General features: G+C 33.2%; 2 protein-coding genes across 2 annotated transcripts; both read left to right on the top strand.

The window, feature by feature from the left end:
- Positions 1-1,507: 1,507 nt before the first annotated feature.
- Positions 1,508-1,741, top strand: TRIADDRAFT_9202 (uncharacterized protein; the record flags this gene model as incomplete). The annotated part of the gene is made up of 1 exon (XM_002116872.1): positions 1,508-1,741. A coding segment is annotated over one exon (234 nt), but the record flags the coding sequence as incomplete, so codon positions are not given.
- Positions 1,742-3,395: 1,654 nt separating this feature from the next.
- On the top strand, positions 3,396-5,020 carry TRIADDRAFT_60924 (uncharacterized protein; the record flags this gene model as incomplete). Its single annotated transcript, XM_002116871.1, has 5 exons — positions 3,396-3,434; positions 3,778-3,954; positions 4,042-4,132; positions 4,660-4,729; positions 4,996-5,020. The coding sequence occupies 5 exons, from the start codon at positions 3,396-3,398 to the stop codon at positions 5,018-5,020; spliced, it is 402 nt and encodes a 133-aa protein (XP_002116907.1).
- Between the last annotated feature and the right edge of the window lie 17,197 nt (positions 5,021-22,217).

Raw genomic sequence — 22,217 nt, 5'->3', positions numbered from 1 at the left:
TTCATTTTCCTCACTAAATCTCCTAATGTGACTTCAAGTCACGTCATAAAATTCCAAAGTTTCAAATTCATAACAAAAAGTCCAAATCTCAAAATCAACTCTTACGATATTTTTCATGAACAAAAATCCAAAAATTAAAACAGAAAAATTATAATTCAGACATAAAATAAACCCGACCGGTTCCAAAACAGGAAAATTATATCGGACACAAACCCGACCGGTCCCAGAATCCGAAAACTATATCGGACACAAATCCGGAAAAATTCGCTTTTTATGAAGATCACAGTAATCGCTTATCAAAAAAAATTTATATGACTACTACGACTACTTTTCTGACATTAGTATCGCTTAGTATTCGCGAGTATTGACAGTTGATGTTTTAGCGTCAGATTGTACTGTAACTGTACGAGTATAGACTACATTACAGTACTTTATCGTCATGTTATAAATCCCCTTTCTCTAAGGATAGGGTTTTGCTACTAAGTCAAATTTCTTTACAATTTGAATAGACGATGAAACGCCCTTTCTTTAGATTAGGCATTTGCTCTATAGGGCTACTTCTATAGTAATCTATATAATACCTTGCAAAATAATGAAGAAGAAAAGATGGCGACATGATGATTTGGCAGGGTAAAACTTAAAGACACTATCACTTTCTAGGTATTTTCTATAGTAAAATAATACTAATTACATACTAAAAACTACAAAGGACTCTACTTTTAGTCCTTTTACTACATTAAGATTCCGTTTTTAATATTTATATAATAATGATTAAATGATAAATCCTGTTGGATATATTCCTAAATCTAAAATGGATTCAATATCATTCTTTAATTTTAAATATTTTGACTATTCTTGTTTAATGCTTTTTCACACATATAGATTGTGATTCGCGGAGTTATTGATAATACTACTGAGCCATATGAATACAAAAAAGTTATTGTACAGCGAGTAGTTATTTGGTCTGAAGGTAACTGATAGAATAATACTCGTATATCGCCAATAGCCATTGTGAATGCTAAATCATTAATCCGATATGATCACAAGCGTATGAATATTTAGCATCTAAATGTTTATAATTTAAAGTCATAGCTGCCATTGTTCGTATTTACCATGCGAATTTATTAAAGACTGCTTCGAAAATAGGATGATATTAATTTTTAGTTTTGTGAAGTAACTACGATAATAATCTGAGACCACTGCCCAGTTATGAGAGAAAAACTAAATATTACTAGCAGAAAAATATATAAAAGTTTGGAATATTATATTATTTTAGGTGAATATTTTAAAATTATCTTTTATTAAAGCAATAAGTACTTAATCACGTACCAGTTGTAAGTTACTACTTGAAGATAAGGATGAATTTTATAAAAGTAAATATGAACTGTCATCACCTGAAAGTGCAACGGCTATTATGCATGTTCTAAATATGAGAATATAGGGTTGTTATTCTCATGCAATCTGACCTCTTTTTCTATTCTTAAACCATGGAAATGCAGATACAGTTTGTTATGTCGGTAAAGGGCAATCTTATCGGGGATACGTAACAGTAACCAGAACTGGAGCTACATGCCTAAATTGGAATGGCCCTACACCATACTCTTCATATGATAGCACTGAGGAAGTATCGCTAAATCGTTGTCGCAATCCTGATGGTGCTAGAGATAGACCTTGGTGCTATACCAAATACCATGCTAACAATGTGACTTGCGGTTTCGATTATTGTGATATCCCGCAATGCTATAATAATGTTACGGATAATCCACCATTTACGCTAGGAAGTAAGCACTATCAATCGAAGCATATGTGTTCTTCTACTATAAACTACGGATTGATCATGAATAGAATACGGTACCTTTAATCCTTACTCTGAGCATTTATTAAATCTATTTGACTAAAGCAATATCTGAATCTGCTATATTAACAATTTTAATCGCATCATGTATTCGAGTGTTTATAAGCGTAACTTGAATTATATAGTCCAGATCCTATCTTAACGAATTAACTTATCTTACTTAATAGGTATAAATTAAAATTCTTATTGAATCTTTAACTTTATCGACATTAACGAATTAGATAAAATCCCAGTTGCCTTAGCTCACCTAAACACCAATACGAATCAATACGTTGGTAGAATCGCCTTTTATATTGGTGGTAACTGGCGCGTACTGTGTCCTATTAATACATCTGGAAATATATCGGCCAACGCTTTCAATTTGATGTGCCGGCAGATGGCTTTAGGTCAATATGGAAGCACCTGGAGTACGTGAAATAATTTTAATGCCATATTAATAGTTTAGCGAAATGAAAGTCATTAAGCGTAAGGTAATAATCATTCTTATGTACAGCAGATTATCCGCCGAATATCTTAAATGGACCATGTAATGCAACCAGGGACATTAAATGCCCTGCAAATGCTGCATCATTATCGGATTGTAACGTCATTAGTTCCACACCCGGTTCTTCATCCAGAGGTTGTTGGTTAGCCTGTTATCCACCAAAACCACAATCTGTTCTAAGTATGTCAAAATAACTGCTCCATAGAAAATACAAGAACTCATACGATAATTGTTAAGATTCAAGGATACATTTATAGTGAACTAATGATAATTATAATGTTCTATTACGAAGCTAAAAAGAACTAATGCAATTATTTTTATTTGAAACACTTTGCTTAGCTAAGAATCCATACGTTCTTTCGCTTAGTAATAATAATGGTTCAAGCGGAATTGTTAAAATTAAATATAACAATCAAGAAGGTGGCATTTGTACCAATGGTTGGGATGCATTTTCGGCTGATGTCGTTTGTCGCCAACTTGGCTATGCTGCGTCGTTATCAGCTTCTGATAAGTTCTATACACAGTCTCTAGCTTAATGTGAAACTGGTAAAAGAAATTTAATCATATTAGACAAAATTTTTAATGTTTGTCATTTTATCCTATCAGTTTCTCTATCTGATCCGTCTTTTCCACTCCATTGATCACATCGATAAAGTGTCGGGGATACGAGACTAAGCTTAGCGAATGCTTAGCAACTACTAGTGACACCAAACCATGCTTTAATTCAGACATAGCCACGGTTTCTTGTATTCCTCATCAAACTACTTACGGTTTGTACCTATAATTCCAATATCAATCAGCTAAACTGATGGTGTTTTTGTTAGGATTTTTATTCTCATTATTTTTATCAGCACCTTATATTGCAGCTGAATTTAATTTTCTGGTAGTGGGGTCGATGTCCTTGTTAAATCTCATATCAAGACAGTGGATTAGACACTGAAGGCACTAACTGTGCAATTTTAATTATAGATTCAAGAAATCAACCAACAAACTGTAATTTTAATAAAAGATTATGCGGATGGAAATCTTCAGGTAGTTTAGAATGGATCTGGCATAATGGCAACAGTAACAAGCGTTACAATCCAGTTTTTGCAGGTATTTGATATATAATATCTTATTTGGGGTAATTCCGTACTGGTATTTAAGATGATGATTTGAAGATCAGCTTACTTTACAAAAATTTAAACTCTCATGACTATATGAAAAATTTAGGCTTGAAAGATAATTATTACGCTTATGTCAAGAGATTTCCATATAATTCGACAGTTTCTACAGCAATTCTACGAAGTCCAGTTTTACGACGAAATTCAGATAGTCAGTCAGTGGAGGAAGCTTCAAAAAGTCGGGCTGTTTTCTTTAAGACAGATTTCTATGAGCTATTATGACAATGCCAACATCAAATTGACTCATTTCTATTACATTTGATTTTGCAAAAAAGATGTATTACCGTCGTTTGATTATCGGCTTTCAAACTGGAACCTACGCTATCAGGTATCGATACGTTAACAGCACATTTATCACCTTAGATTTTGGAGTTGTAGTTCCAAGTTCTCGAGAGAGCTGGAGTAAAGTTGGTGTTTCGCCGAATCAATTCTATCCCACCGGAGATTTTACTGTAAGTCATGCAAAATAAATCTTAAGATACGAGTTAATTACGCCTTATTTACAGCAAATACTTTTATTCACTCAATTATCCATACAGATGGAAATCGTGTATGAACTGCGTGGCTCAAGTACACCGTCTTCAGGCGGCATCCTAATCGATGATATTGAAGTAACTAATTCCAAGGAAGGTAATGATTACCAAATAGAATATAGAAGAATGAAATAGGAACAAGGCTTAATTTTTTGATGGAGTACCTTATGGTGTTATTGTGTCTTAAAGACTAAAAAGTTCTTCAATACGCTAGTTAATTCCGGAACCAATAAAGCATTGGTCTATTTCATGCTGCAACCGTGGTGGGGATAGCCATTTTGAGTACCTTGCTGACACTATCGCCCTCGAGTCTGCTATTTTGATTTATGGATGCTTCTGGATAGGCGAAATTGAACCAAAGCCTTTAACGCTTATTGTTGTAATTATTTAGATAATTAATAGATCTCAGATACTCTGATCCAATATTTATAGTAGTTTTTACAAGTACGTTCAGCTCAATGCCTGAATCTGGGACTAAGCAAAGTACTCTGATTATTTAGCAAGATTATCGAAGATAACAGAGTATCTAATACTGTATGAGATCTAATTTAACTTAGGTAATTATTATTTTACAACATTGACACGAGATCCAATAAGCTGAAAGTTTTTCGACGCTTGATGTAGATACCGAAGTTGTAACTTTTAATGGTAGTTTATTAACAACTTACAACGCTAATGATAGATTCAATAAGAAGTAAGTCTTCTGCCACTTAGCATGGATACCAACTTTTTTAGTTTTATTGATAGTTTATTAATAACTTATAATGCTAAGACAGATCTAATAAGGTGTATACTTTCTGACTCTTGATATGGATTCCGAAGTTTTTAGCTTTTAATAATAGTTTATTAATAACTTAAAACGTTAACGATATATCTAACAAAGCGCATGTATTATGATACTTGATATGGATACCAAAATTTCTAGTTTTTAATAACAGTTACTAATAATTTTAATGACAGATCCAACATGTTGCAAGTCATTTGACATTAGATATGGATACGGAAATATTTAGCTTTTAATAATTGTAATAGAAGTTATTTAGCCTAGTAACTACAACAATGTCAGTTTGCTTAGGAAAGTTAAAGTTAGAAAGATCAAATAAAGCACTTGAAATTATAAATCATATTTTGATGGAGATTCAATGACTGATCCAATAATTTTTTGTTTGTATACTGATACTTGAGTGTAAGGAATAGTCCACAGATACTATACACATTTGCCATAAACTAATGGGGCATTGTTGAAATATGCCGGTTGTACAATTTTACTTACATTAGTATCAGAATGCGAGATAAATTTAGAATATAACACAGTGTAGAATCTAATAGTAAACAACCTTAATTATTATAAATCAATCAACGATCAATTAAGACCTAGAGAATCAGCACCACTAAATCATTTAAGAGGCTCAAATTAATAATAACTCACTAACAAGGAAGGTTGGTGCTAAATTAAATATCATAATAAACATAATCATGTCATAGTCCATTATTACTTCCAACTAGAAATTAATTTACACATAACAAGAATGAACATCGTGACACGCACTAAAATTTTTACTAACAGTTACTGGAGAGCGTATTGAATGTTGGTGCTAGACATGGTTACAAAACTCAATCGTTTCTTGGTTTCGAAGAAAGTTATCCAAAACTACTTTTTCTACTATTTCCCCGAAATGGTTTGCTTTAAAAGATATGTGGCCAACGGATTGCTTTGGGCTCTACTCAATTGTAGGTAGTATTCATTCCAATAATAATTTTGGATACTGTAAGGAGCGATATAAGCGAATCAAATCAAATTTGTACAGGTAGTTGTTACTTAACTAAACTTGCCTAATCTAAACTAATTAAATTACCCTAGATAAGTAACAATAACTGAGAAATGCTCTTTCGGAATCTTCTAGCTATATCTTTATTCTAGAAAATACAAGTCTAATTTAATATTCAAAGTCAATCATTTAAATAGCTGTTCTAGCAATAAAACCGGCTTACGATGTGTGATATATTTCGACCAATAAGACTTCGTGAATACATTAAATTATTCCTAGTCTAATCCAATGAATTTGTAATATTACTATAGATTAACTTTATGTTTTCTCTAGCTTATAATTAACAGGATTTATATCGAATTTACCATTGACAATTCATATACTATATTTAGTATAATTTAAGCTGTATTAGGAACAGGTCTGTATCGGCTATATTAAGTCTTAAATTAATTCATGCACATATCCAAATTGATAACTATCTTATTGTGATCCATATACATGTCTAAATTAAGTAAGATATCATTCATCACGGTTGATTCACTACCGTGACAAAAGTACAGTTTGCACAGCGTTTCTGTATAGGGAATAAAAATGAATGTCTGTATTTCCGGGTAGGAAGTCAGAATAATTGTGAATTTCTCTGCAATATATAGGTAATGTAGGAGTATGTCCAGTTCAGTGTGTTGTGCATTTATATTTGTTTCTGTTACGAAATCAAGGTTACTGCAAACCTTAACATTAAAAAAAATGATGTTGTATGACGTCGTTGTATAACACTGTAATTTACTAGCAAGTCATTATCAACCAATATTACTATTATGTTCGTGGTAAACGGTGTAGGTTCAATTGAGAATCATTTATTAATAAATTTATGAAGGTATTTATACATTTGCTAAATTACTTCACTTATGGTTTAGCTAAATGATTATCTATATCAGATGTAAGATTAGCTTAAAATGATAATTACATAATTAGAACGTTAATCATTTTAAACCGTGATCCTACAGTACGACTTTTAACCATTCTATATATAATACTACTTTACAGTGTGCTGTATATGGAATTGCTCCATATATAACAATTACGATATAATGTATTCAAAAGCTAGTCAAATTATGAATTGTCTTGACCAGCTCTAACAGGATTTGCAGCCATAGTCACCTTACATTTCTGCTTTATTCGCTACAAAACAAAAAGACAGGATTAGATGTAGAGCGAAGTAAGTCTACGAATGTACAGTTATGTAGATACTTGGTTGTCAATTAAGAGCTTTGCTGATGCCATTTTTTTAAATCGGATAAACTTATGCTAAGCAGTATCACTACGCTCAAATCTAATTTAATACGGTATAACATTGGTTTGTACAATTGATACACCAAATACAAGTTTCATAACGAAATTAAAACGACCAAACTAGCTAAGACCAAATAGGCTATGATTAAACTGTGATTATTGACAGGTGGCTGAAGGGTTGTTATAAAATTGAAATAGGGTTAGGTTTTCTTAAGAAATTATTGGCATCAGATTGATTTTATCGCAATGATAAACCAGTATTTGTATGAATGCTATCGATTTGTTTGTGATATAATCTTGTCTTATGCAACAGAAATTGATGAGAATTAAATCACTTGGCTGGCTTAAGTTAAAATCTCGTACTAATGAAATGAATAACTTCTAATTGGCTAGGTCTGTACTTACGTATCGTGATAAGGTAAGCCAACATGAGTGTCAAAGAAGTTAAAACAGTTTACAAATTCAATGAAATGAAATTGCAAATTAACCAATCGTTAACAAGAGTTGGACTCAGGCATATTTTGTCAAGATTACTTTACAGTTTACGAAGATGATGTCAAGATACGAGAATAAAAGTAGTAGTCGATAAAAGTTGGCAATCGCAGTAGCTAAGGTAGTCGAATGCAATACTGTTAGACTGTGAGGAATGCATCTAGGCTAAATAGAATTTAGAAAATTGAAAAGATTAGCCCAACCTGTAATTTTGGAGCTGATTATAAAGAAGAATTCAGAATAGCTTGCAACCTACAATATTTATTTCTATTGACTCAAAATCTCCCTATCTAACATTAATTCCAGTATAATTTCATTGTAATATAAGTGATTTTATTTTCCAATGCTACGAGTTATCGTGCAGATATTATCAATGCTAGCATGCATAAATACTAAAATGGAGGAGGAAAAGCATACTTCTGCAGTATTGAAATACTCGTGTCGTGAGTATAGCATTTGAGTTCAATTCTGATTTAAGCGTGGAATTACTAATATGCGCTACAGTAGGCTATAACACTTGCGAAGTTTAACGCGATTGGTTGCTTGTACCCCGTGTAATGTAACTAGTATTGTGATTGTAGACTGTTTGCCATGTTTAGTATGCCGTTTGGATTACACTGTGCTCCAGCTACGTTCCAGCGTTTGATGAATGCAGTGCTAAAAGATTTACAGGGAGTTGCTAGTGTCTACTTGGATGACACTATCGTCTATAGTGCAAATTGGAAAGAACATTTGCAGCACCTGGGAACTGGTATTCGATCGATTGCGACAATTTGGATTAAGTGTTATAGAAGAAAAGCGCAATTTCGCAAGCAACACTGTGTCATATTTGGGACACACGATTGGAAATGGACGAATAGCGCCTATAGATGTACATGTTAGAGCCATAATAAAATTCAAGACGCCAACTACGAAGAAAGAAGTACGTTCATATCTTGGAGCTGTTGGCTATTATAGGAAATTCATAAAAGAATATACCGAATGGACTGCGCCATTGGTAGAATTGACTAAGAAGGCAAAGCCGAATGAAGTGAAATGGACCGAACAATGTGAAGAAAGCTTCCAGAAATTAAAGGAGAAATTAGCAAGTGGTCCGACTTTGAAAATTATAGAGCCGGATAAGAAATTCATCCTGCAAACGGACGCCTCCGAAGTTGGTCGTGGAGCCGTATTGTTTCAATTGGATGAAAAAGGCGAAGAAAGGCCCGTAATATTTGCTAGCCGAAAACTGAAGCAAGCTGAAATCAATTACACGGTAATTGAAAAAGAGTGTTTAGCTGTTGTTTACGCTGTAAAATTGTTCTACATTTACTTAGATGGTCGAGTGTTTGTTTTACAAACTGACCATAAGCCGCTAATATGGCTTGCTCATATGTGTAACGATAACCAGCGGTTAATGCGTTGGTCTATGTTTTTGTCGCAGTTTAAGGTTAATATTAGACATAGACCGGGTAAAAGTAATGGCAATGCAGACGTATTATCTAGACTAGTAATGGATAATTGATTATTTGACCAGCGTGCCGGGAAAACTTTTGTAAGCTTGTTAGTTTGTAGAATTTTGTATTGGTACAAAATTCTAGACGGACGAAAGTAACGTAACTAGTATTGTGATTGTAGACTGTTAGCCATGTTTAGTATAATAATGTACGGTAGATATTTATCCTATGAGATATTTGGTAGCCATAACTATAGACTGTAGTGGTATAGACTCTATGCTAGAGTGCAGATGACTATATACAGTAAGGTGTTGAGTTACTAATAAGGCTATAGGTAAAAATAGAACTGTAAATCATATGTTAGGATATGGTTAATTCATCGTACTTTGGCTGGTGTGAATAATGTCTACGTAAGTACTGTTGTCGTATCCATATCGGATTAATGATGGTCCGCAGTAGAATAGTCTTACTAAGAATAATTTAACTATGTGTAAAAAAAGGTAAAAGGTTGCCATGCGGATTGTAGCTGCGAATGCTACGGAAAGTATAAAAGCATGCAACTTTAGATTATTCTGTTAGTTCGTTGTAGAAGTCTTTAGAAGTAGTATTCGGCTAGAGAAGAGCTGTGTGTAGTTAATCTTTGTATAAGATCCAATAAAGCCCTTATTTTATTAAAATTTGGAATTTCGTGATTGGTATATATCACACCCCGGTAAAATATGGTAATTTAATGCCCGTATTTAGCGCGTGAAAGCGTGATAATGTTACTACCATTACTTACTAGGTCATGCACTAGGATTTTATAAGCGTATGTATCGAGTAGATCGCGAGTTCTTCTTGTTCATAGTTTGTTATCAATACAGTTGCAGTTAGTTTTATTGTATTAAAGCTTAATTCGACTTTTAAATCCACTTAGTCTGACTTATTGTGGACCCTTAAGAATTGACTTCACTACAAATACATTCATGATGCAAAATTGCCTTATCAATCAAATCAATCCATTTAACATCAAAATCGAACCAGGTTATACACTAATCGATCCTCAATTCTATAAGATAATTTCAACTGTCAAAAATATTCTAGTACTTGCAACTATTTTCGGTTTAAGTTTTAAAAGAAATTACTTGAGGATATAGAAATATAGTTGCACTGCGGCATGAATTATCACTCGATAATCTGCATTAATTTAAAAGGCTGCTTGCTATTGCGAACATACATACCCACAGACGTACAAAATTCGGACAGTCCAATTTGATGTATACAAGTCTCGTAATATTCAATGAATTAAAATGATAATTTTTTAGCTAAAACGTTAATTGAATGATCTTGCTCATTGAATTTTCCTTATACAATATAATAGAAAATTGATTAATTTTACAGTTGAATAATTTATTATGGCTAACAAGTAGTAAAATATTGTCCATAAAGTTCCTTCCCTGTGATTTTATTGATTTTAGTAGTTTGTGTTGACTGAATAAATCTATTTATCCTTCATTTTACCGACGTATAACGCTAATATTATTAGTACAACGATAATTATTAGACTTAACTTTGTATGGACGAAAAAATGATAGTCAAAGCATTTGTTATTAATATTACGATCGGTAACTTACTAGCACGATTGTTAATAATATTGTTCCTTATTTAAGATATGACGTAGAAGATTTATCCTTCAAAGTCGTTTTACTATCTTATTACAATTCTAATCAGCGAATAATATGACAAGAACTTGAATTTCTTATTAACTTGACATTATTACTCTACCCTGCACTGTCAGTACAGATCATATAAATAAGTTCTACTGAGAGCTATCTACATCTATCTTTGCAGTGATAATAAACACTTGCACAATTTTACATTTTAACTTACAAACCAATCCATTTGAAGTTGTATTTCTCGTACGATGGTATGACTACAAATATTCAAATCTTCGTAGAATTAAGGAAATAACGATCAGACTAACATTGATTGTGGCGTAGCTGTTTAGGACGAAAGAGTTTCCTTGTGATTAGTATGATAGATTAAATTATTTAGGACTATGACAAATGGATGATTTTCACATTAAAGTCATGGTGAATTACTTTAATGCATGGAATCGTAAGGTCTATATTCTTTACCGCAACCGCTATAGCTTATAGAAAATAATCCTGCTGTCAACAGTGTAAAATTGGATTCATGCAGCCTTGATAACACACTTTCTAATTTCGTATGCATCAAGACTGTTTCCATCTGACGAATAGAAATGATTTTCGATAGTGCAATACGAGAAAGGTTGCAGCCATTTATGTAGCACTAATAACTGATTTCACCATTAATCGATTACTCTACTGTCTGTAGCATGCGTTTGTCATCTTCTATACTAAACTACACTTAGAGTGCAGATTACATTGTACTAAAGGCTTAAAACATCTCATAACGAAGGAAGAATTGGATAAGAAAATTTTCAGCTAGCAAATTAATCCTTCACTCAGCTGTGTACTCCACTGTGGAATCTACTACTATGCAGTACATTGTACTACACTCTGGTTAGGCGGGCAGTTTGTTGAACGTTTGATACTCCATCTTTGGCCAACACATATTCTCTTGCAATTTCATCATTGCTTGTTGGAATCATTTTCATTTTAATGAGTAGATGGTGCGGTAGTAACAGTGGCAGTCGTAGTCGATCAGATCTGCAATCGGCATAGCTATCAACGAATAAAATAGATAATGAGGTTTATACTTATCCTAGTTGCAGTTTTATTTATAATTATTGGACTCAGTGCCATGAGGAATGGGTCTCCAAGATAATCGACGCAAATGGAAACAGAAAATATCCAATCAATAGGTAAGCTGTAGATTGATGAATACATAAGCAATGATGGAGTAGAGATGCGCATTGAATTCCATAGAAAAGTTGATCAACTACCGTGCGCCAGTAATAGTCGAACAATTTATTTCTTATTGCTACTCGTAGTCAAACTGGTGATAATTATAATGAATTTTTATCCATAGACTACTAGCGGATAGAATTTGGAATCTTAAAAATATCGAAGAAAACAACATTATTGTAGATCGAATCATGAATTTTACTTTTCATCTTAAGACGTGATAAAGATATGAAAATTTTGCTTACAAGAGCAAAATCGGCGAGTAAATTAATTAATTAATCATCTAATGCAATATTTACATCCATCATCGAATGGATTTGCTCAATCTCGCACACTTAACCAATGTTGCACTCATTGTTGGTAGTATAGAACGCTAACTACAATTCAACGATGCATGGAGTACAAATTGATGAGCATGCAGCATAGTAATTGAAAAGATGACTTAAAACCTGGCCAATATTTCAGAAGGAAAAGAAACGTATGCTCATTGGCCTGATCCCTACGATTTTCCTAGTTTTCTTCTTTTGTTTGAGTGGAGATCAGGGCAATGAACAAACGTTTCTTCTCGTTCTAAAACATTGGCCCTTAAACCTTCACCGGGTAAAGTGGGTAGTGATCGCCACATTCACTGTCACATTTTCCCATCTATGAAAATGACTAAATGGAATAAACATGCAAACCGTGTTAATGTAACCCTTTCTGCCATATTGAACCGCAGGTACATAGCTAGCTGGCAAAATTTGATGTCATTGTATTATTAACTCTTGCAAAGTACCGATTGAAAATATTGAAAGGGTGCTATTGAATCAACCAAGTCTTTGATTACTATATTAATTGCCTGTATGAGTTGGTAACCAATCTACAGAATGAGAAATTGACTGTTTCTATCACAATTCAAGTGTAATAACAAAGTAATGATGGAGTAATAAGTTAAAAGTGTTCTAGAAGAGGAGAATAGGGCATTTTGTAGCCTTTTCAAGTTCAATAAGAGAAATCTTTAAACAAAAAGTTAGCATGATAGCTTAATCGAAGATTAAAGTAAACTATGACAGAGTTTTAGCCATTGAGGATTAAGGGTCAGTAGAGCTTCTCCTGTACAAGTCATCATGTGATGGATCTAGATAAATGAGACCAGTGTTGTATCCTGTCTGTCCTCGTGCGCATATACAGGGTGTATACTAACATTGAGTGGAAAATAGAGCAGCAGAGTGGATGCTTCTTGTCATCCCAGTCAAATTCAAGCAGTCAATATACTGCAGATTTTGTATTGATTTGTGTCTAAAACGAAGCAAATGATCTGTCTTTCGAGGTATCCAATGAATTTATGAGCGTAAACTAGGTCTGTTTCATCCCACAATTTGAAAAATAAAGATTGTGCCTGTAGAGTGCAAAGAGAAATAGGTGAGAAACTAAGTATCTAATGAATTTATGAACGTAAACTAGATCTGTTTAATCCTACAATTGATTAATAAAAACAGATTGATTTATATGTAGAAAGAAATGGGCAAGAACATAAGTATCCAACGAATTGATGATTGTACAAATACATCACTATCCAACACAATCATATCCACGGTACAGTATCAGAAAAGGAATATTGGTTAATGAAAAAACAAAAACATGTGAATTTATAGCATTCCATAGCACAATTTCCATCTTGACTACATCATTACGATCTTGAAGAAAATATCATTTTGTACTGGATATTAATATTGATAAGAATATTGTCGATGGTACAGTATTCAGAGAAGGAACATTGGCTAGTGAGTGGTTCTATTGTAGGAGAAAACGACTCCTCTATTTTAATTTCTTACCTGCGTACGTTAAACAAATAAATAAAGTAAGACGCGTACGTTAAAACAAAACATGTGAAGTAAGTTTCTGCATTCCATAGCACAATTTCCATCTCGATTACTACATCATTACAATCTTGAACAAAATAGCATTTTGTTTTGGATACGTTGGTTTCAGTTCAAGTATCATGTAATTTATAATTAATCTAGCAAGGAAACCAAGAGTATGCGATTGCTGACAATTAAATACAACAAAGCATGATTACGGAATGTTGCAATGCTATCCTTTATTGGATTTGAGAATGGTAAAGTGCAAAAATGCGGTTCACATTACAAGTCGTCAGGTTATCGATGTGGATAAATGAGATCAGCGCTCTATCATGCCTATACGCTGATATGAAATGTATGCGTAAGTTTGAGTCCAAAATAGGGCAATAGTTGACTTTGTTGATTGGTAATCATGCCTGCGATCAACGCAAGACCATCTGTAAATGGATGACTGAGAAAGAAAATGGCAGAGGATACATCCGTTGACTCTCCAATCGAATGAACGGATTAAGACTAAGAAGCAACTACTCTCTCTGCAAACTTTGCAGTCAACATCGTTCAGATACTCGTATCGGAATATTGGATAACAATTATAACCGGCAGTCTATCAACAAAGTAACTAGATCCATTTGTTACCTTCTACACTGTCTGTTGGTATCTATAGTAGGCGAAAACGAGTACTTTACGTCGTTCAATTTTACTTGAAGTAAAACATTGAAGAAAACCCACCCTGCTACTAAAGCAGTGACCATGGTAACCACTGCTAATGCGCAATATTGCACACCATCGTCTCCAAGGCAATGCAATCTTGTCACTGTGTCACGCTTCCAAAAGTTCCTATGTAATAATGGAAGAGAACGTGCTGCTAAGTGAAGGGCGTTATGCGAAGAGGCGGTGCGCATGGATCATCTACGGATCGGAAGAAATATCTCAATTTCATTGGTTACTTCTTTCCTTTCACTCAATTTTATTGGTTACTTCTTTCCATTCACACAATGGAAAGAAGTAACCAATAAAATTGAGATATTCCTTCCGATCCGTAGAAACGGACCGCCTCTTCGCATTGCTAAGTTGCTTTCGAGCAGTATGATATACGCTTGCATTGATAGAGTCGAATCAGCGGCAAAATGGATCGTCTAACCCTTACTTAGTACTGAAAGTGATTTACCGACTCGCTACTCGCCAGTAGTCGCTGGGCGCCAAAACACCAACCACTGCAAGCGTTATTAGCGTGGAGTGTAGCATAGTGTATTGTACACCACTTTGGATGACCTACTGTAGACTACTGATAGCATCTGTACAGAAGAACATTGGCAACATTCTTCTCAGTTGGCGGGCCTTGCTGGAGTTTTCTTCATCCCTTTTCTCAATCTCATCTTTCATCAACGATCCGCTACGATTAGAGGATTGTGTACGCTCCAAGCACCGTTATCGTATTCTCTATTTCAACTAGGAACATCAGCACCGATATCCACTTGCCATCAACTCCAATTAACCTGGTAAGTGGAGATGATCATCATAACGGATCATGTACCTATGAAAACCAATTGTTGTATTATATATTGACTCTTGCAAGGTTGGATTCAAAATAGTGAAAGAGTGCTATTGCATTGACTAGGTTTTACCCTACTCCATTATTAATTACCTCAATGAGTTATACATTATAAAAATTTTACTGTTTATATCACGTTTGGAGAGTAAGAACAAGGTAATGATGAAGTAATCAGTGGTTCTATGCTAGAAGGAAACGACTCTTTTTTTCATTTTTGAAGGGTAAAAAAACGGGTGAAATAAGTTGCTGCATTCTATAGCATAATTTGCATCTTTCCTGCATCATTGCAATCTTCAACAAAATATCATATATCGTAGCGGAGTATTGGATAACAGGCAGGCAGGCTATCAACAAAGTAACTAGGCCCATTTCTTGCCTTCTAAACTGTATGCTGGTACTTACAGTAGTTTAAAAGATAGTTGAAGTAAAACGTTGAAGAAAGCTCGCCCTGCTATTACGGCAGTGACTAACTGAATATGGTAACCACTGCCAATACGCAACATTGTACAGTACACTAGAGACCGTTAGTCTGTAAGGGTTGTTAAGGGTCTCTATTGCACACCGTCGTCTCCAAATCAATGTAATCCTGTCACTGTGTCGCGCTTCCAATGCAATAGAAGAGAACGTTATATTAATTTATTATTATTCCATTTTCCTATTTTCAAATGGAATAATAATTACTCGAAGGACATGATTGCAACAAGTAGGAGAACTGGAGAAGGGCCTGGTCAATCAATTCTAGTACTGTAGTCATTAAACAAGATGTCCGTCCTTCTTCACGACTGTAATCGCATTAGGTAGACTGGTAGAGACGATCATCTGTAATACTAATGATGTGCAGGCTGATTCTTGAGTCATTTCGAGTGGATTGCATGTCTGACGCGGTACACTATACTGTCTACTATGCCCATGCCAACCAGCTGCAGAAACGTGCCGTATAGTTAGTTTGGAGAACGTAGCCAACATTGCTCTCAGTTGATTGCGCTATCTTGACGGGCCTTGCTGCAGTTTTTTCCCCTTTCCTTTTCAGCCTTTCTCCTGCTTAGCCAATAGCCAGTAGAGGAATCCATCCCATCGTTGATCGACTATCCGCTACTTCAACCAGTGACATCACCACCGATATCCACTGGCCATCAACTCCAATCAGTCTGATAAGCCCATCATTGATCAGATCAATACACCATTCACAGATCGCTCAACTCAATGATACTCTTACAGGTAGTTAGCCTCCATCAATTGAGTGAATGAGCAATGAGTGTACAGAATAGAGCATTTCCTTCACATACTCCATCAACAGATTGTCCAAATTAGATTTACTGTCTAATCCATATTTAGTAACGGCTATGCAGGTGATTGTCCCAATTTTCACTCGTACCGAATTGACGCGTGTTGTCTTCAAGCTGCGTGCAAAATATCCTTGCTGCGCTACAGGTTATTATTGACTGATAGTCCTTGACTCACTTGTGTTTATAATACAGTAATATGAAATTGCATGATGACATCTAGTAACAAACCATACCTGTAGTTTTAAAAATGATGATGCCTATTTCTTCCATTCATCCTACTAGTGAGAATTCCCCGTTCATATAAACGGAGAGAGAAAGAAATATAATAAAACTTTGACGATGTCATGTTTGTACGGTATACTTTAAAACTATTTTCGAACAATGCCTAATTAGTTCGGTACCCACAATCAGAATTAAGTAACTATTGTGTAGCTGATTCGATTAACTAATTTTACATGGTCATGGAATATTTTTACTGTAGATGTAAATATCTGCGTGTAGCGATTGTCTTTTTACGTCAATAATGATTATGTTATGAATATGATACTCATATATAGTTACAGTTAATAACGTCAGTGAGTTACATTACACGGTGTCTTTAATGACTACTAGTACAAACTCACATCGCTTTGCTGACGGTTTACGATAATGTACTTATTTGTTAATAATTAACAGATAGTATTACCTATATTCCGGTAATAGCCAGGCATTACTATATTCACAGCAATGCTTGTAGAATACTACTTTTCAATAATGCATTCACGGATGAAATGCTATATTAAGAATAGTTAATGGTCCAAAGCACATTATGATAACTAATGTATGGTGATGGACATACCAAGTTAAGATTAGCAGGTACTGTAAGATATCTACAGTGCGGTACAATGTCCTTAGTACTGTGGTCAATTCTGTACCAATCATTATAATGACTCTAAGGATCGCTTGAGTATGCAAGCAAAGCTTGCTCTATCGATAGCAACCGTTATAAGAAAATGTAACAATCAAAATGGCTGCGTAGAAAACTCTATAAAGATTGTATGTTTATTCAATTTTCATCAGAATATTACATCAAATCAAACTTGAAAGGCCCAGTGGCCACCCTTACCGACATAACGAATACTATTTTAATAATCAGTACTCTGCAGAAATGACTACCTTAGAGCTAAAAAGTACTGCAAAAATCTTATACTGACCTATTGAAATGAACCCATAATCACAGTCATCTAACAGTAGTATAAATACCCCCGCGCTGCTCGTTTCTAGGATGGGTGGGTGGGTGGAATACGTACACATACAAAACAACATAACATTTCATCTTGACAACAATAGAGAGGTAAATGAACTGTAGTAAGACAATTAATACCTAATATACTGTAGAAATTAGCTGTACCAAGACAGTTAATATCTGACTAGTACAAACTCCCGTCGCTTTGCTGACGGTTTACGATAATGTGCTCATTTAATAGATAGTATTACCATTTGATAGACCTGTCAGAGGTTCAGTAACTTTATACCGTGTACAAGAGAGAATAAACTCCTACTTGGACGATGAAAAATAGACTATAACTGACTATTACAATACATCAACAATCGCTTTACGAGTATATCAATGACATGTTGAAATACTCGCACATTATTCCATGTTGCAACGTTGTAAATCCTTCTTGTATACCGACAATGAGTCTATGTTTGACTACTAAACTATAAATTGAAGTCGTTAAAGTCAAGATGGAGTACAACAATCTGTTGTTACTTATACATTACAGTAGAAATGAAATCGAGTGATAGGATTGTATTGAAAGTGATGTGATAGCTTATCACTGCTACAGTATTGTCTACTGCACGTAATACTGTGTTAGAGAAAAATGAAAAACCGAAACAGCTAAAACTAAATATAGCCATATTATTGACGCTCCACACAGGCTGATTGGAAATAATGGAAGGATGGAATTATATTGACAACGCTTTACGAATTTATGAAAATCATCTCTGCGATCATTTACCTATAGAAGAGTTGTTAACTGATATCAAGAATGAGAATTTAATATCAGAGGAGGAGTACAAATTAATCAATTCAAAGTCATCTCGACAACAAAAAAACAGAACACTGTGCAGTTTGTTAAAGTCCAAGAAAAAAGATAAAACGAACATGACTTCCTTTTGCAATTTATTATGTTTGCAACCAGATCTTAAAGTACAAAAATTCGGTTGGATTTTACATGATGCGGCCAATGATCCGGGTACAGTTACAAACAGCAAATTGTAAAATAATTATTACTTTCGTTCATTATTACATTTACTCTGTTTAATAAAATAATCTATATGATTTGATTGATATATATATGATTTTCTATTGGAACGACAATCCTATTTCCTATGGAATGGATATGTACATATATGCAATGATCGAATGGAATGATTATCGTATGGTTATTATACGGATATACGTATACTAAAACTACCAATACACTGCAATGCTTATACACTAAATCGCCATTCAATCGTCATTCAATACAAATTACCATTACTACTCTACTCTTCTCTACTTGTGTCTTACTATACGTCAATACTATATAAACTGTATTATTCTATCATCGCATAATTCCATATCAATCATACACATCATACGAATATTACAGACTGTAAGTATCGTTGTATTGGTATAATAAATATACAATGACATTATTAAATAGACTATTGTACGTACTGTATATTTGTTATTGTGTATGATTAGAATAATACTTGTATGATAATTATAATTGCAGTATAGTATGTTTAATGTACGAGGATTAATATTACTTTTGCGCATTAACATGAATTATTTATGTTATCGTATTTTTATACATATATGGTTTACTATTGGATTTACTATGGGATCGACAATGCGATTTACTATGGAATGGATATGTACATATATGCAATGATCAAATGGAATGATTATCGTATGGTTATTATACGGATATACGTATACTAAAACCACCAATACACTGCAATGCTTATACACTAAATCGCCATTCCATCGTTATTCAATATAAATAACCATTACTACCCTACTCTTCTCTACTTGTGTCATACTATACGTCAATACTATATAAACTGTATTATTCTATCATTGCATTATTCCGTATGATTAATACAGATTGTAAGTATTATTTTATTCGCATATTAAATATACTATGACATTATTAAATAGACTATTGTACGTACTGTACATTTGTTATTGTGTATGATTACAATTATACTTGTACGATAATCATAATAAGTTGTAGTACAGCATGTTTAATATTAGAAGATTAATATTATTTTAGTGTATAAATTATGATTATTTTATGTTATTGTATTTACATACATATATGGTTTACTACTGGATTTACTATGGGATCGACAATGTGACTAACTATGTAATGGATATGTACATATATGCAATGATCGAATGGAATGATTATCGTATGGTTATTATACGGATATGCGTATACTAAACCACCAATACACTGCAATGCTTATACACTAAATCGCCATTCAATCGTCATTCAATACAATTTACCATTACTACTGTTCTCTTTTCCACTTCTTTCTTACTATACGTCAATACTATATAAACTGTATTATTCTATCGTCGCATAATTCCATATTAATCAACAGATCGTAAGTATCGTTATATTGGTATATTAAATATACAATGACATTATTAAATAGACTATTGTACGTACTGTATATTTTTTATTGTGTATGATTACAATAATACTTGTACGATACTTATAATTATAGTATAGCATGTTTAATGTAGGAGGATTAATATTATTTTATTTTTAATTATGATTATTTTATGTTATTATACATCTATGGTTTACTACTGGATTTACTATGGGATCGACAATTCGATTTACTATGGAATGGATATGTACATATATGCAATGATCGAATGGAATGATTATCGTATGGTTATTTTACGAATATACGTATACTAAAATCACCAATACACTAAAACGCCGTTCAATCGTCATTTACTACAATCAACCATTACTACTCTACTCTTCTCTACTTGTGTCTTACTATACGTCAATACTATATAAACTCTTTTATTCTATCATCGCATAATTCCATATCAATCTTACACATTGTACGAATATTACAGGGCGTAAGTATCGCTATATTGGTATATTAAATATAGAATGACAGTATTTAATAGGCTATTGTACGTACTGTATATTTATTATTATCAAATAGACTGTTTTACATACTGTTTATGTATTATTGTTTATGATTACAATATTATTTGTACGGTAATTATAATTGAAGTATAGCATGTTTAATGTTGGAGGATTAATATTACTTTTGCGTATTAATATGAATTTTCTTACGTTATTATATTAATATACATATATGGTTTATTATTGGATTTACTATGGGATCGACAATGCGATTTACTATGGAACGGGTATGTACATATATACAATGATCGAATGGAATGATTATCGTATGGTTATTATATGAATATACGTATACTAAAACTACCAATACACCTCAATGCTTATACACTAAATCGCCATTCAATCGTCATTCAATACAAATTACCATTACTACTCTACTCTTCTCTACTTTTGTCTTATTATACGTCAATACTATATAAACTCTATTATTCTATCGTCGCATAATTCCATATCAATCATACACATCATACGAATATTACAGGGCGTAAGTATTGTTAATTCGCATATTAAATATGCAATTATATTATTACGTAGGCTATTGTACTTACTGTATATTTGTTATTGTGTATGATTAGAATAATACTTGTACGATAATTATAATAAGTTGTAGTATAGCATGTTTAATGTAGGAGGATTAATATTATTTTAGTGTATTAATTGTGATTATTTTATGTTATTGTTTTAATATACATATATGGTTTACTACTGGATTTACTATGGAACGGATATGTACATATATGTAATGATCGAATTCAATAATATCGTATGGTTAATATACGGATATACGTATACTTAAACTACTAATGCACTAAATCGCCATTGATTACAATGTACCTTTATTACTCTACTTTTATCTTACTGTACGTCAATAATGTATAAACTCTATTATTCTATTATCGAATATTTCCATATCAATCATACACATCATACGAATATTGCAGGGGGTAGGTATCGTTGTATTCGTATATTAAATACACAATGATATCAATAAATAGACTATTGTACGTACTGTATATTTGTTATTGTGTATGATTACAATATTACTTGTACGATAGTTATAATAAATTGTAGTATAGTATGTTTAATGTAGAAGGATTAATATTATTTTAGTATATTAACTTGGATTGTTTTATTTTGTTTTATTAACAAACATATATGGTTTACTGTTGGATTTACTATGAAATCGACAATACGATTTACTGTGGAATGGAAATGTACATGTATGCTATGATGGAATGCAATGATTTTTCATTGTTACTGTACGGATATACATATACTAAAACTAACAATACACTGCAATGCTTATACACTTAATCGCCATGCAATCGTCATTCAATACAAATTACCATTACTACTCTACTCTTCTCTACTTCTCTTTTACTATACGTCAATGTTGTATAAACTTTATTTTTTTATAATCACATTATTTTTT

Source organism: Trichoplax adhaerens, genomic scaffold (genome assembly GCF_000150275.1).
Source record: "Trichoplax adhaerens TRIADscaffold_18 genomic scaffold, whole genome shotgun sequence".
In the NCBI taxonomy this organism is placed as follows: Eukaryota; Metazoa; Placozoa; class Uniplacotomia; order Trichoplacea; family Trichoplacidae; genus Trichoplax; species Trichoplax adhaerens.
Note: the sequence above shows the minus strand (reverse complement) of the source record. Positions and strands in the feature narration are given on the sequence as shown.